Source organism: Plectrocnemia conspersa, unplaced genomic scaffold (genome assembly GCF_051122295.1).
Source record: "Plectrocnemia conspersa isolate PC_06_02 unplaced genomic scaffold, ASM5112229v1 ptg000009l, whole genome shotgun sequence".
NCBI lineage: Eukaryota > Metazoa > Arthropoda > Insecta > Trichoptera > Polycentropodidae > Plectrocnemia > Plectrocnemia conspersa.
In genome coordinates, this window is record NW_028277173.1 from 10,357,585 (window position 1) to 10,375,014 (window position 17,430).

The following is a 17,430-nucleotide window of genomic DNA, read 5'->3' on the forward strand; positions in this document are numbered from 1 at the left end:
GCGGAGTCGTTTGTTCCGGGGGCGGATCTCTCCCCCGCCCAAGGGTTGCGTGGGCGCCAATATCGATTTTCCGCATATTGTCAAAAACATATAAACATTGCCGATGAAATTACCAAACGACGCAGTAATAAATTAAAACGTACCCACGTAACACATTTTTTTCACAATCACGTTCGGATTCTATCATCTGTCATAAATCTTGAAATGATACGAATAAGACGTACATTCATAATAAATAAAATATTTTTAATTTTATTTAAAATTAACTTAATTTAATATAATAAAGATTAAATCTACTCACGTGGTGTTAGAACTGCAACGATGTTCCTCGATCTACAAATCTCCTCCTTCAATGTAACATTATTTATTATACACCACACTAATTTTGACACTTGATATATTTTTTGGTAATTATATAATTTGCACATTAATTTAATTTCACTTGAACTTTAATAATAATTATTCTGTGTGTATGTTTTGCTGTGATAAAACATTCGCGTCGCGTGTACGTCCGCGCGTCGCGGTGCTCCCAGATGGACTTCCGGGAAAATGAGCTTTCCCGTCCGGAAAAGTCAAGCGCAATGCGCATGCGTTGAGCCCACGCGGCCTCTGGGCGTGACCTAGACCCTGACGGCCCTCCCCCGCGCCCCCGCATACTCACAGTAACCATGAATTAAAGAGGTTCGCGTCCAACTTCCGGTCGCAATTCGGTCAGCCAGTTTGTCAATGGAACGTCTAGATATATGATTTCGAAATTTCGAAACATCAAAACTCAGTAGTAGTAAGAAATGCTTAGTGACATTCAAAAACTCAACGAATCTTATTCCATCTCTCCTAAAAGAAAGACGCTATGATACAATAATGAATAATAACTAATTCGCCTTATGTAAAAGTATTTCAAGAACCAGTTCTGAATTTTTTCAATTAAATTAAAAAATTAATAACTGACGGATCGTTTAAGTGAAACACTTTCTTCGTAACAAAGCCAAGCATATTGATTGATTATTCGCAGACATCGTTTACGTGTAGAGAGAATCTGCACTTTTTTACTAAAGTGATTCCGAAATATTTAATGGAGCTTTCTCTGATCAGAGCGTGCCCACTCAGATCGTAGGAATTATTTGATGGCGAATAATATCGAGATAATGAGAAAATATAGCATTTTCCGATACTAACTCTGCAGAGAGAAAGAGTCCGCAACAGATTGAATGCATCTAAGCAATTTTAAGTCATTTGCATACAGAAGGAAACTTGAATATGTAAGAGCAGAGGACTCAGGTTAGATCATTGAGGAACCCCCGAAGGTTGAAATGAATCAGGCACCATATGTTATGAATTGTCTATAGTCGCTCAAATAAGATCATCTAAGCAACCGAAGTACAACAATTTTTTTACTAATAACCCATGACAAACCTTGTCAAAGGCCTTCTCAAAATCAGTATATACGACGTTCATATGTATTTATGCATATAAAGATTTTGTCACAATTGTCACAATGTTTATCTGAACCTTTCCAAGCCTATTATTTATTATTATATAAATTAACACTTATTTCATTGGAATATAACATAAATATTTAGGTGGTATTTTAATTTAATAAGTAATTGAACAACACCATTTTAATGTTAAAATATTTTTGGTACTAGTCAATTGGTGGTCACCCCAGCTAATGTTTTGAAAACGCGATTGTCACGTGTAGCTTTGACATTTCCGCAACCAATCGCCGCCCGAGTTGCTCCACCCCTATCACCTCTCCGAGGGATGCTGGCCTCTGGACCAAAGGGTGGGTTATTCTTCCGGTGCAGTGATGTTGCGTGTGCCCCAACCAGCGGCAGATCGATAACTTCCGAAAGGTCAAATGATCATCTTTGTCTTCGGCGTTTTCAATTACGACGAACCTTTTTCACGTGGGCGAAGCGAAACTAACTTGCAATATATTATATTTGCGTACAGCGTGCTGCAATGAACGTTTAGCTCGGTTGCTATTTACATTTGTGGCTATGTTTCGAAAGCCGTTTCAGAGTATATATTACACAATGTACAAGGATATGTTCAATATTTAAATTATCCAAAAAAAGTAAACGTAAAAGTAGTTTAAATAAAAACTCTAAAATATGTTCCAGAAACTAATTTTTTTGATTTTTGATGATTTTGATTATTTAATATTTGACGCATGAACCACTCTGTATATATCCGGAGAAGCCATAAGCTCCCTTAGTATGTTTTAATTGGACATACATACTTTCTGAAATACTGTGATTGATACTTACTATATGTCTTCATGATTTTAGATCCATTTTATAATATGCAATACATAATATATTAATACGTCTCTTCTAATGATATCGTTTATATGTGAACCTTAATTAATTAATTAGTTAATTTCACATACACAAACACAATACAGATGTGTTTACATTCGTTGAAGCATGTTGTGAATGCAATGACAAATTAAAGTCAACTTCATTCAATCATTAATTTGTTTAATATTTATGTATGTATGTTTATGCAAACACACGCATACATATGCATACTATGGAATGCTTACGTATCTGTGCGTATTTAGCGAAGGTGACATTCATTCATATGTGTTTATATTGTGCGTTATGGTAAATATGCCTCGATTGGTAAATTTGTATATGTACCGATGTGATAATTTTATAAATGGAAGGGATGAAAAATATATGCTTTGTACAGTTTCGTGGGTACTTCGGTGGCGCATATAATTGTATTCGCAGATTCTTTAGTGTCTGCTATTTATGAAAAAAATACCGAAATCTTGACACGCGTTGGGCGTCGAAAAAGAGCCGGCGCAAGACTAGAAGCGATTGCTTCTTTTGTATTTAATTCAATATTAAAAATTACGTACATTCACCGCAACATAATGCATATAAAGGAGTAAACATAATCAAAGTCGTTTTTACACATCTGATGAATGAACTGGTTGGCATTTGGGACATAGTTTAGTTTTAGTACGCTACGTGACACATTTCAATACATTCATAAACTTTAATTTAAATTGAAACAACGCTATGATAAAACTTTAAATTTTAAACTAAACTTTACGATTTTATATTGAAGTTTACGATTTTTGTGGTTGAAGGAGTGTGACTTTGCAGCCAAAATAGACGCTGGAAAAAGCTGAAACCAGTTTATTGTTAAGTTGTACGATTTACCCAAGTGAAATAGCGTCGAGTTGTAAATATATTTTAGACTGAGCGCTGGTGGAGAAGTGATGTCCTTTGGATGATCGGCTGAGGTCTCTCGTGTTTATTGTTGTTGTTTGTACTTCGTCTAAAATCTGGTTGTCTGCCGTTTTGATTCATGGTCGTCTGCTCTCGATGCGTGTGATATATCTGACCCACTTGATCGTCTGCAGATGTGACATAATGTCAGATATTTTATACTCTTAATTTGGGTCGTCTCTGTCGAATCAGAGATGCAGAAATTGGTTGGCCAATTGCATCGCTCACATATTCGACCAACGAAATATGTTCACGTCTTGAAGTATAACTGCGATATGAACCATATAAATGGTTAATGCAAAGGGTAGATAATAATAGCAGTTTTACGCCGGTTAGGCGTATTGTCTGTTGCGTCATTTGTGAAATAAAAATGTAGTTTTTATAGTACTAGCTTTTGACGGGGGGATGTTGACCGAGAGGATAAATTATATGTTAGCACTATTGTTACAATTGTAAGTTACGCAATTATGGAATTCTCTAATTGTTAAAACGCATTGCTTTTTGCTTTTCATAACTTCGAAATTGTCGTTTTAATGACTTACAGCTGGATGGACTTCCCATAAAGTATTTTTAATTATTACAGAAAGCTTAATTAAACAGCAAAATATGTTACAGTGAATGCGTATTTTTCAGTGAAGCTATATTTTCATTAGTGTAAATATAATTTTACTAACAGTTTCAGTGAAATCATACCCGAATATATTTTCACGTGTAGATATTATACGATATATTTCTACTAGCAGTGGCGTAGCTAGGATATGTACCGCCCGGGGCAATCCTTAAAATTGCCGCCCCCCCATCCATTTTTTGCAGGGTCATAAAATCAGCATTTCTTAAAATAATAAATTGATTATTGTTAAGCTCTTGCTATTCGTAGATTTATATAAATTTCAGGGTCAAGAACCACACTAGACGATTCCATCGCGAATATGCCGCCCCCAAGCAAGTGCCGCCCGGGGCGCCCCCCCCCCCCTCATTGCTACGCCACTGTCTACTAGTGAAAATATAATAAAACTGACTCGAAACAAAACTTTCATTGAAACTTATGGTGTTTTTTATTGTTGTTATCTTCGTAACGCACTCTCTAGTTGTTAATCTAAGCACTACCAAAAGAAAGATATGCGACTCGAACAACAACCAAGTCACAACTGACCGTCTAGAAATTATTCCGTAAAAAAAACGTCCTTTCTTTAAGGTTTAATATTTCTACTAGCAAAAATACAGTTTAACTAATAGGCGCTAATGGAATTATATGCTGATTTAAAATATCTATTAAATTTAATTTGACAGTTGCGAAAGTCCATTTGTTCTTTGATCTCAAACTTAACCCAAACTATTTTATCAAACTCAACTTGTCCTATAAACTATAGTGGTTTTAAAACGTTCAATAGGTCAAGTTGGGTTCGGTTAATTTGTTAATGTTAGGTTTGGGTTTAACAGTAAATGGACGTTTCGCAACTGTCAAATTGAGTGCAAATTATGATTGGTTCAGAAAAAAGTATAAAATAAACACTCTTCTGATAAGTTGACTTTAATAACTCGGATTGAATACGCTTTTAATATTTTAATCGACTTTAATAATTTAAAAATTCACACCTGTCAAATGACATAATTATAGCATATAATTTCACTATTACCTGTCAGATAAATTATATTTTCACTAGTAGAAATATGTATCTACCGATTTAAATGTATTCTTATATTAAATGATTTCACTGCAATGTCAGAGAAAATATAATTTCACTAGTAATATAAAATAAAGATTTCGCAGTTGTAAGTAATCCATAAAAAAATAAATTAAAAGTTCGGTAATTTTTTGAGCCGACTTATCTTAAAAGTATCGCATATCATAACTATATTGCGTTATATTATATAACAACACTACATCACGACGATATTCAATCATCCGGATTTCCTGAAGACAGTGATTATCATATTTCATCCGGTCACGACCATATCATAAAGTCAGTTATAGAAGGATGTTATGTATTTATGCATGTGTATGAAAATGAAACAATCACGGTTCGTATCCTGTTACCATTTTATTATTTCATTCTCTTTCCTTACAAATTTTACACAACGCTCTCGCACACGATTTTAGAGATGGATGGTAAACGCGCGTTATTTTTAAATACAGAATAAATATTGCTTGTTAAATATCGACATGACGTAAAATAAATAACAAGAGTTTAAATATAAAATACTTTTGGTATCTAATCAAATTTGATCGCCAATTAAATATAAAAAAGTAACATTTGACATATTCAATATTGATAGTAAAAAAATCACACTAACATATTTACAAACGATGTTGTACAAAAATGGGGAATGAAAGGACCAATGACAGCAGCATTCGGCGATGGAAAGCATACGAAAATATAAAAACATCATCGATCTTCTTATGTACACTAAAATATATTTTTAATACATTTACATATACAAAAAACGACATTTTATGTTCAATCTACGTATTATTAATGCACACTGTTTTCTCGGGGTTGATATTTATTATTGGTCTTAGATAAAACGGAAGAACGATCAGTATGAGACGTCATGATAGTTTTGTTGCCATCTTGGATAAATATGACGCGAGTAGTATGATCGGCTACAAGATCTGGAATTGATTCTTCAGCTCTACCATCAACTGCCAATCGGTTTTGAGCAGATCGTCACGGAAGTAGTCTTTGCAGGCATCGATGCTCGGTCGGGAAATCTAGAAAAAAATAAGATAAATAAATTATTTTATTTCATAAATATAATAATACTTTTTTAATCATATCTTATATATTACAGAATGGACTAGGACTATTGAAGTCATCTTTTCAATTATTTCAAAGGCTCCACTGTGTATGGAATTTATATACATATCCATCGGTTGTATTATTTTCAATACACAGACAGCAAAAATACCATCTTTTCACTATGTGAAATGCGTTCGTAGATTGCAAATTCTAGTTCGGTCGCATTTTAAAAACGGTTTTTAATCACTGTGATAAAATAACTTCGAACGGAACCTTCTAACAATAAGCAATGTCTTTCAAATAACCATCAACTAATAATTCTCGCTAAAACCATGAATATGCAAATCGTTCAATTCCATTTATACATTAAAACTTTGTGAACCTTCTAATTTATTTTACAAAATCTACTTCAATTTAATCAAAGATAAATATATTTTGATGTTGTTCTAAATATTTATTTTGATGTTGTTCAAATAAAAAAATAGCTCAACTACAATGTTCTACAAATGGTTTCCAAACTTTGTATGAAAACATCTCTCAATTAGCTTTACCATAATTATTACTATTCAAGATTTTTCAGTCAAAATAACTAGTCATCATTTTGCTCATTAACAAATAAAAACAATTCTGTTGATATACATTTCACAACATTATTCTTGATTTTTTAAATGTAAGCTTCTTAATAGATCAACCTGTATAATAATGAAATAATGTATTTTTTCTACATACTATTATTATTATACGTACACAGCGGTGCTCTAAATAAAGTGCCGCAATTTAATCTGGACATTAGATTTGAGAGTGAGAGAGTGGGGCCCCGCAGCGGACCCCTGCCAGGCATTCCACTTTTCCTCTGGAATGGCACCCCAAACCCTACTCACTTCATACCGATGACGTCACTAGACGCCCGTGACGTAGAAAACTTTCGGGAAGCACAACGGCATAATATAATACGCTTCGTACTATGTATGCACATACGGCGCACGTGAAAATTCACGGTACTATTATACTTTTTCAAGCTTTTCTCTTGGACTGCGAGCAGAACTCGCTTTATTATTTCCTTCAGATGAAAAACAGATACTGCGACCACTATAAATTTATTTCTGACACAAATATTTAAGCAGATGTCATATGGACGGTGTCAGATTCGGAGGGTTACTGGGTGCATTGGCCTCTTGGGACAGAGCTTATGAATCACTGAGATTTTTCTTTGAATTTATAATATAAAACAATTTTCACATAGTATTAAGCGCTCGATAAGACGCACCATAACATCCTAACGCTAGAAATATAACGAATAAAATTAATGAGGTATTTTAAAGGATGTTCTCCCTATTTTAGCCAAGGTTATTATGTTGAGTTATGATTCTAATCTAATCTATTAATATTTAATGATAATAATATTGCAATAAATAGGCCTTATGGCGTATATTTATACCCTCACTCTCTCCTCTAAGGTTATTTATAAATTTTCTCGGCACTCATGGTTTTCAAGAGATATGTATTATACATCCATATATATATAAATATATTAGGCTGAATTGTAAATTTAATCCAATGAAAACAATACTTTGCCAGAGCCTTAAAATAAACCTGTCGATTTCTAAATGTGTACAAGTCAATCGGCGCTGACTCGCATCGTTAATTATAACTCTTAATATTTATAACAAATATTGATCGTAGCCAGCAGTGGTAGACAAAAACACGCCGTCGAAGGTCCAAGTCTGTCGGGATTAGAGCTAACCGTAGGAGGAACAGAGAGAGAGATAAGGCACCAAGAATAGACTTGGGTATCGGATTTGATTTAACCCTATCTCTCGGACTCGGAGGAGTGCGTGGGCGGCGATAAATTCTACGGCTCAATTCACGATTTTTCTTCAATGGAAAGCTCGGGCGTGGAAAAACGGGAAATCGTTAAAAGCAGTGACGAATCTCGCAGTTCAAGGTTTCCGGACCCTTACTAGTCGCAACACAGTCGTAAAATCTAAAAATACTTTTAGAGATATAAATAAAGTCAAATTTCGCATTGAGCTTTTTCCAATTAGAATCGCTACCTAAGATTTAAATATAATCGGTTATAATTTCGATTAAATAGTCATACTTATTATTGGCTTAGTATTAATATACCTTGTACAGGCGGCCCTCGACTTTCGCACATAATTGGTTCCTGAAAATGTGTGCGAATGTTGAATGTACGAAAGTCGAGGGAAGTAATAAAAATTGAAATTGTGTGTATTTGAAAATATTTTCCTATCAAGTAAATATAAGATGTTTAAGAGACGTTCAAGTGGGGTTTGCGGGTGTTTCCTTTGAAAAGTTATCAAGAGTTAACTGTTTTCCACTATTCTTTTTCTTTTCTTCATATAGTATTTTATAACATGCTATGTTTTCATTGATTGCCCTACGCACTTGAAATATGCGTTCTCCATTGGGATCACAATCTTTCATAATATTTAAAAATTTGTCAAAGTGCGTGAAGGCTTCATTCATATTTTTCATTGTTAAAGAGTTTTCCAAAATAAACCTGTCTCATCTACATTAAATATTTGGCTAGAGGAATATTCTCCATCTTCAATAATTTTGGATAATTAGGAAATAAATTCTTTTGCAGCATCTTTATCCGCATCAGCCGATTCTCCAGTAAATTTAATATTATGAAAAGAATACCTCATTTTAAAATTGTAAAACCAACCGTTACTTGCTTGAAAAATCGTGTTAAAATCTTTTTTTAATCTATCCTTCCAATCTTTGTGCAAACTAAGAGCTTTTGCTTGAATAATTGAAATATTCAGAGGGATATCTTTTTGATGTTGGTCATCGATCCACGATGACAAAGATTTTCTATTTCATCCATGTTTTTTTTTGCTGTGTTTTATTTGAAACATATCTTTAAAGATTGCGGAAATATATCTTTATTTTTCACAATTTTGAACGTATTTCTTAATTATATTTTTATTTTGCAAAATTGAACATATCGTAGACCTGTTTGTATCATACGAACGTCCGATGAAGCAAAAGATTCAGAGTCCTTGATTAATTTTTGTTCGTATCAACACAAGTTTTTCCGTTTCTCCCTCGTGTTTATATTTTATTTAATTTTTTTAAAAAAGAAAAAATGAAATTTAAAAAAATTGTTTTTTTTTTAAATGTGCGAAATAGCGAATTGTGCGAAAGTCGAACGTCCGAAAGTCGAGGGCCGCCTGTATTAGATTTAGATTTCTTGAAGCATAATCATTTGTCAATTTTATTTTTGAGTAATATACAATTTATGTATAGTATTATTAAAATTAAGAATATGGGTATTTTTCGTACGTTTATGTTAGGAGCACTTGGGTGTGATTCTGTTAAAATATTTATAGAAGGTATTGTCAGAGCCATACACCTCAAGAAGTAATTAAACAAATGAATAATATGCAGCTATCTTGTAAAGCCAAAGTAATTGCATAACAAACGTAAGATGTCTTATACTTGGAGAAAGCAATAACGCACAGAGCTTTTACAAAGGACGCAAAAAAATATATGTGAATAATTTGTAAATATTTAACAACGACCATTAAAAGTTTAGAGGAACACTTCAGTTTTATATATAGTCAGAAGAAAAATCCGTTCCACAATAATTAAAGGCCATTCGCCTCTGAGAAGGAAAGTCAGAGCAGTTCAACCTCCAATTGGACAGAAGAATAACTAGGATGCGGCATGCTTAGGGTTTTAGCACCACTCCTAGAATTCCTAGATAAAATATCTATCATCAGTTCATGATTTGATATTCAGAATCAAACATTCAAACAGAATCAAACGGAGACACTAAAGACGACTATCCGCGCCATTTAAATTAAATATTGCACGTAAGCTTTGTATAGCAAGTAATATTAACCACAGTATTGAGGGGTGTATCGTATTCTATAACATTAATTTTATGTTATATATTTACATGTGCCTTGCACATATTGAAAATATAATCATCATTCACAAGTGTGCAATAAAAACGCAAATAAAGCGTTTACAAAACGAGCTGCGTATTCATTGAAAATATCTTATTCGGAAACTCGATTCATTCACTCAGTTGCGCTGAATCAAAGCGACCTCATGGGTTCGTTGCACTGCGCTGCGTGACGTCAGGTCGCAGGGGATGGGGGTGACTCCGTCGCCCCACTTCGCCCTACCAGGTCGATTGCCAACTACCATTCACCATCGGCCTGTGAATGAACCGTTGCGCTGCGCATGTATGTGAACCACTCGCTTGTGTGGGTACTGTCTCTCCCGAAACGGGAATAAAGGGAATTGATGACGTACAAGGAGCTGAGGAATTACACTCGCTACCATCTCGTGTTTTTGAGGTTTAATGTGAGTTTTCAACTTTTAGGCGTGAGTTGAGAACCCCCGACGATTCTGTAAATAATCTCGTATTACTCGTTCGCAAGTACGCAGTCATAACTATTAATTTTTTTAAACATTTATAAATTTGGTTCGAATATTTTTTTTATTGCATTATACACAATATTTTAAATTACTCGTAGTAGTCTTAAACCGTAACTGTGAATCGCCTCAGAAATATATACAATAAAGAGAAAAAACGCACTTTTTGGCAGATGTTTAGTGACGAGTGGCGATTAGACACAGATTGGGCCGATTGACGTTATAGTTATAATTGCATGGTTATGGCAAATTATGATACGAGAAATCGGCGGACGAGGCACTGCCGGTTGTCGTCTTCACCAAAGAATGTGTCGCCTAGTTTTTGTGGCCAAATAAATTGAATCTCCACGTGCTAATATTTCATTTATTGATTTATCCTATAAATATATGTATATAATCTGCATATATTCAGGTAGGGTTGTCACACTCTAAACATACATATCTAGATTTGGTCAGGATTTACATTTTGTCGTTTAGACTTAATCTAATATACCTACAGTATATGTGCTTTTAACCTAAGCCAACAGCTTAACGACAATGTAAACTTTGCCCTGTAAATAGAAAATAATATCTACAATATATTCCTTAAAATACAAAGCTTTTCTTTGTGGCCATTTAAATGATAGTGAATTATTATTCTTATAAATTATCATATATACAATAGATACATATTATAATAAGCTAAGTGCAAGTATCATCACAAAATGTATGTTGCCTTATTTATATAATTATATTATACGAATATACATAAGCTTTGAATATGCATAAGTATTTTGGAGAGCTATTAAATCAATCAAAAAAATCTCCGAGGTCACTGTGCTTAAGAAGAACTTTGATAACTCAAAGTATTTTAATTATTTACTAAATACTAGGATTGGCTACCTTTTCACATTCATTATTCGTAGTGTAGTTAAATTATAACAAAAGAAAAAAATTGTACTAATGGGCACAGGTAATTTGGTTTTGACTTTCTGGCAACACTAATAAAAAGTAAAAATAAATTTAGCAGAAAATAAATATTAACTGAATAAAAAAATCTCATTTATGCGCCTTTCATCATAACAATGCGCACCACACATTGCAAATATAACTTGTTAAATTGAGAAATATTGGGCCATCTAAGGGTTATGTGTCGAAAAATCCTGGAATTCCCAGCTTTTGTGCCGTTCCGAGAAAGCGAGGGAGTATTCTCAACGGCAGAAATATTCGCTAGAAAAATTAAAAATAAACTATACGATTTATACCTAAATTCCCTGGTTTTTCTAAGATATTATTTTGCTCATCAAAAATAAAATATGTATTTTGAATTTAATATAATATAATGGGTGAGAATGAAAGTGCATATCTTGATATTATATAAATATATATAGTTAGTATGAAACATAGTATATATAAGATATAATACATACATATGTATATGTCGGTCTATATTTTTACTTGACCGTAAAAAAACGCAATATACATTGTACGAGCGCTGCTTCCAAGGCGTCGAAGACTTTAATCCGGCGACCTAAATATAAAGGAGCGCCGTAAAAGTCTTGTATTAAGATATGATAGAATGTTAAACGACCTTAAATAATTTTATTGACCTATAAAAAACATTACCGTGACAGCGGAGCGAGCAGCGCACAGAAGTTATTTTCTAGGTTTTACGACCCCCCGGCCAGTTTCCCGCGGGACCTTCGCCGGAGAGCGTATCCGTAACGATTTTCCGACCACGCGACAGTGGGGGAAATACGCGTGAATTTTGCACGGGTCGGTTGCCTCCGGCCTTGCCTGCAGGCGCAGACACCGTGGATCTACTTGTGTATAAAGAGCACTGCAAAATGTCTCAATGAAACTGGGTCAGTGGGGGAAAAGCGCCAAAACTGATCAATGATGCTGCGCGAGGCTTTCTAGGTTTCCCCGGGAGGTGGTTGAGAAAATAAGGTCGCAAGCTCTTGGGTTACTAGAGCGATCAGACTGACGTCAATTCCTTGTTCGATCTAAAAACATCCGAGGGTATCGGGAGACCTTAGAACAAATTAATTTTGCGAATGAAAATAGATTAACTAGTTTAATAATTTGTGATTATACGTTCTGTGGAAATGTAAGAATAGAATCCATACATATGTAAATGAAGTAAAACGGGGTTGTACGTCATCTCAGGATTTAATCAACATATGTATATGGATAATATACCATTTTATATAGTAAACTAGATTATTTTTAATTCTAGAGTCGACTTTTTACTCTATTACTCTTATGTATGAGAAATATAATATAAATATTTAAAAAATAACATCTTATTGAGACTAACCCTTATTCTCAAAAGAAGTCATTGCAAAATTACAAATGAAAATTATTCTACATCCTATTCGCAGATGACGACGTATTAATAATCTATAGCAAATTAAATTTAACGCTGTTTTGTTAATGGACTAGATCAGATACATTTTTAAATATTGTATTTAAATACATACTAAGATGGTTATTTCCGCGAAAAATAACAGATTTGTTTGAATTTAGAAGTCTTATTCTCACATTTGAAAGTCTTATTCTCAAAAATCCATCAACATATAAACAAGGCGATAGCGTTCAGAATAGGACCACACACAAAAGCCCTCATTACGACCAGAAAAAATCAAAATAACATGAAAGTGTTTTTACTGTAAATATTTTCCGTCATTGAGAGAATATTTTTTTATTGCGAAACAGTCACGAATATAATAAATCATCGAATCCACAAGATTTCCGGTGCAGAATACGACCTTGGACAATGCCATCAGGCGAATGTCACTTTCTAAAGGCATATAACTATTTCGCTGTTCTAAGAAACGAGTACATCTATTGGCTGGATGATCGCTGCATGATTGTGATTGATCAGCAAGCTTTGCAGCCATGGGTACTTAAGTATAGACTCCGATGATATGGTAGTCACAAGCAGCCACTCGAAGAGACTAGCAGTTGACCCCGCCTGGCAGACGACCCGAGACTTCCAAACACGATCATCAACATAATGTCATTCAAAATTAAGTTTATTGCACGGAAAATTTTTTTAAACTTTTTTAATGAAACGCTCTTTTTTCGAAATGCTAAGAAATAATGAAATTTAAATATTAATTTAATTAACCCATTACACAAAAGTGGTATATTTCAAGAGGACTATAGATTTCACCAAAATATAGAAAATATTTGTAATAAAGCCGCAAATATGTTGATATTTATACTGTGATACGCGATCAATTGAGAAGCTCGAGGACACTGTGTTCCTTGTATAATCACCCAGTTTCCAAATAATGCAACCGACTCACTTTTAATACAAATGGTACAAAAAAAGTTTCTCAGATACCTGTACATGAGGAAATATAAATATTATTAATTTTTATTTATCACAAAATTCCTACAAGGTATGCTAGAATACGATTTATTTGGATTATACGATGTATTTTGGAAATCACTAAAAGTTGCTGATAGGGAGATTCTGGATGAACTTTGTTTTCGTGTGCCTCCTAATTACCTACGCTTGCGTTCCCGAGTATTGATTAATGTACAGTATACAAGAACAGAACAACATTCCAATAAGCACAGCTATCCGACTGTTTAACCATAAGTTGGATAGTATTGATTTGTTCTCATCCAGTTACTCACAGTTGGTGGACGCATTATTGTATATAAATTTACTTAATTGTTCTGTAAATATTTTATACTGTGCAGGGTGCAATGGCGTAAAGCTGTTATGATGAGAGGATGTGGTTAATATTGTTTATATACGGAATAGAATTTGCGAGGCACGTGAAATCAGTAAGATCAGTAAGTCGATGAGTAACACTAAAACCTAGGTTTAGATCTCATTATTAATCTCACGGATGAGTAATTAAAATTGAGTTGTGTCAGGCTAGAGCTAAATTCAGCTCATAGAAAATATCACGTGTGTGTAAATAAAATATAATTTTTATTAGGCAGAGATAAGGTGAGAGGCTGCATACATTTTTAGCAGGGGTCTAAAGAATCAGTATGCATATATTATATGAAACCGTAAAAGATTGTAAAAAAAAATACATGTAATTTGCAAACAAAAGTTTCGTTTTATAATTATATATATATAAATGTCAATAATGTTTTATCTTCAATGAATATATGAAACTTCATGAAAAAAAACTACAAATATTTTTTTGATTGTACAGAAAAATAATGTAATCTCATATGAAGTATTTTTTATGGTTACATCTTTAATACGTTCGAATTCTAAATAAAAAAAAAAACATTTTTTTCTGTAGCCGTAATAATTCATGACATATCTCAATTTCGTGATGAACACTATGTTATACACAGGCAAAAAACAATCAAAACGTGATTAGGGTACAATAACTGTCAAAATTAATATCTCTCTAAACTTCTTACGAGAGAGGCAAAAATAATTCACGACAAAGCCATTGATAAATTTCGTTCGCAAATAGGTCACAAGGGGTGCTGCGCGAGGCATTCATGAATGGAAATAGGTCAGTGGGTCCTTTCGGGGGTCGTTGAAAATCGGTCCGCGCAAACAAAGCCTTTTATGCATGCGCCCCCATCGCAGTCGACCCCCGGAACGATTTCCGGGCGACTGAATGACGCCATTCATGGGAGAGTACGACCGTCCCTCTCTTCTCATGCCCTCCCTTCTCAGGCCGAGTACATGTTTATTGTTCTAACAATTTCCGCATAGTGCTAATAAAATGGTTCGTAATGGCCTCTCCCCTATCTAAACATTCACCAAGGGCAACGAGTAATGAAAAGTATTGAAATAATAAATTACGTTTTCGTTAAAAGCAAACATTATTGCTGAAGTGCATAAGCTATACTCTTCTCTTGGATAAAATCATCAAATTATATCTATTAAACCGTAAAGAATTTTACAAAAAATAATACTATTGCAAAAAAAACTTTTAAATGATTCACATTAATAAAAAAAATATAACACAAATCATAAGACAAAATTTATGTATCTTCTTACGGTGTACTTTCAGAACAATTTATATCAGTATGCCTCCCCAGATGAGAAATAGACGGTTAATGTGGAAATATCCTATTAACTATGAATTGTTGTATCCGTATATCTTCTACGTCATAAATTATAAAACTAGGGGTATGTTAGCTCATGTTTTGAAATAAAAAAATGAAACACAATTATTAATCTTTGGTCGATACTTAAGTGATATATGGTTTTAAAGATAATCGATTTTCTATGAACAGCTTGCTTACTAACACAAAGGCTGATGTAATTAAAATAAAGGAAGATTTATTTATAAAAAAATGGAACATATTGGGTTCCATATGAACTGATGGTACATATTCTGCGCTGAGAAGAAAAACTAGCTTTGGATTTTGTACATGTGCGTGAGTATTTTTCATTTCTTTACAAATTTTGAACGTTTCTCAAGAATTCTCATAAAATGTTTTTAATTAGATATTAAATTTATACTAACATTTATTAATGGTTTGCAACTGCTGCATTTTTAAATTCACAGCTTCATTCAAAACATTTTTTTAACACTTATTAAGCATTTCGTTTTGACACTTGCCAGTCAACAAAAATTAGGAATGCAAAAAGCAATGACTAAGAATGATTATATTATTATATGCATCATTTGAAAGATTTGAAAAGCAATAATTGATTTTTGGAAGTGTTGTATGATAAAGGAACCGAGTTGCCAGTTTTATCTGAAAAATACTAACTAATAAAATAAAACAATTTACCGATGGTGAATTATTTAGTCGTGTATAATTGTTGCAGCCTTATTTCAATATATCAGGCTTTCAGTGAGAACAATTGCTACAAGTGTTGAGTACATTGTGAGTGACATCAACAGCCAATTTAATAGCAAAGCAAATGATTTCGAAAGATTTCACCTAGTGGTTGCCGAATTATTTCGACTCCCAACAAGGATTCGTTCACTAGCTAAATGAAACAAGAGACAATGTTTATATGTAAATGCTATATGAATCATACGAAAGGATATTATAAATTCTGCGAAATACGAAGGAAAATATAATGTGTAATTTGAAATAAATTAATAATTTCATAATTATGTACACCTATATTTTAATAATTGTTTTACTATTCTATGCATTCATTAATACTTCAATTATTGTAAATGAAATCAGTAAAAAGATTTTTTATGATTTTATTTCTCATTTAATGTTAAATTAAGAAGAAAAAAATGAAATTTTGTGAAGGATTTGGAAAGATTTCTCAGAATTTTTCTAAGGGAATTGTTTAAAAATTATGTATATTTCATCAAAGCTTTTAAAAACCGTATAAACATTTTGGCACTTTTTGAATATATTATGTTTACATAAAATGAAAGCTGGGCGACTGATTTTAAGATCGGGTGCAATGACGCGAACAGGACATAGATATTCTTTCAACAATTTTTAGATTTAAATAATAAAAATATACACATGTCCGACGTTCTCTTATCTCAGCTTCAATCTAATAATATCGACGAACCCTTCTCCTCCTCTACAACTTCCAATTCGTTCGACAAAGGCATTCTTTTATTTCACGGACGAATACGTCTATACATCAAAGACGTTTCATCTCCGAATTGTATGTTCCGTATTATCCTTTCAACCTGATTTCAACATAGAGATCGTGTCCCTGAATTCATTCGAGCGATTTGTGCCCCCTAACCCACTAATGATATGCAAACACATATGCTGGTGTCTTGTCCTATTATGTACTTCCCCTTCGTTCGCGCTTTGTTCTGTATGTTTGCATTAATAAAATCAGCAAGTGTTCATTCGCCAATGAAAAATTCTAATTCGCCCCTGATGAAATCGTTCACCAGATATAGAGAGAGAGAGAGGGAATCAATTGCCTACGTGACGACATTTCGTTTCTATATAAAGTTCAACCCTAGGCGGCCCGGTCCAAATTTAGATGGCCCAGTTTCGCGCGAGGCCTCCCCCACATTCCACCCCCTGCTAGACGTGCCGTCTACCTGCAGATAGGCCGGGATGATGGTACCGAAATAGAATTGCGCTCGCTCTTTGAGCGCCTCCCG

At 33.6% G+C, this 17,430-nt stretch overlaps 2 protein-coding genes across 2 annotated transcripts in view; both read right to left on the reverse strand.

Moving 5' to 3' along the window:
* Positions 1 to 466, reverse strand: part of sty (sprouty signaling antagonist) — a 165,209-nt gene extending 164,743 nt beyond the window's left edge. Inside the window, exon 1 of the mRNA XM_088192354.1 lies at positions 302 to 466. The gene's annotated coding sequence lies outside the window, so the exon portion shown is untranslated. The remainder of the gene's footprint in view (positions 1 to 301) is intronic.
* A 4,802-nt stretch (positions 467 to 5,268) lies between these two features.
* The window catches only part of eIF5B (eukaryotic translation initiation factor 5B), a 78,082-nt gene continuing 65,920 nt past the window's right edge, over positions 5,269 to 17,430 (reverse strand). Inside the window, exon 16 of the mRNA XM_088192921.1 lies at positions 5,269 to 5,958. Coding sequence (XP_088049047.1) covers positions 5,851 to 5,958 — 108 coding nt within the window. The 3' untranslated portion in view covers positions 5,269 to 5,850. The remainder of the gene's footprint in view (positions 5,959 to 17,430) is intronic.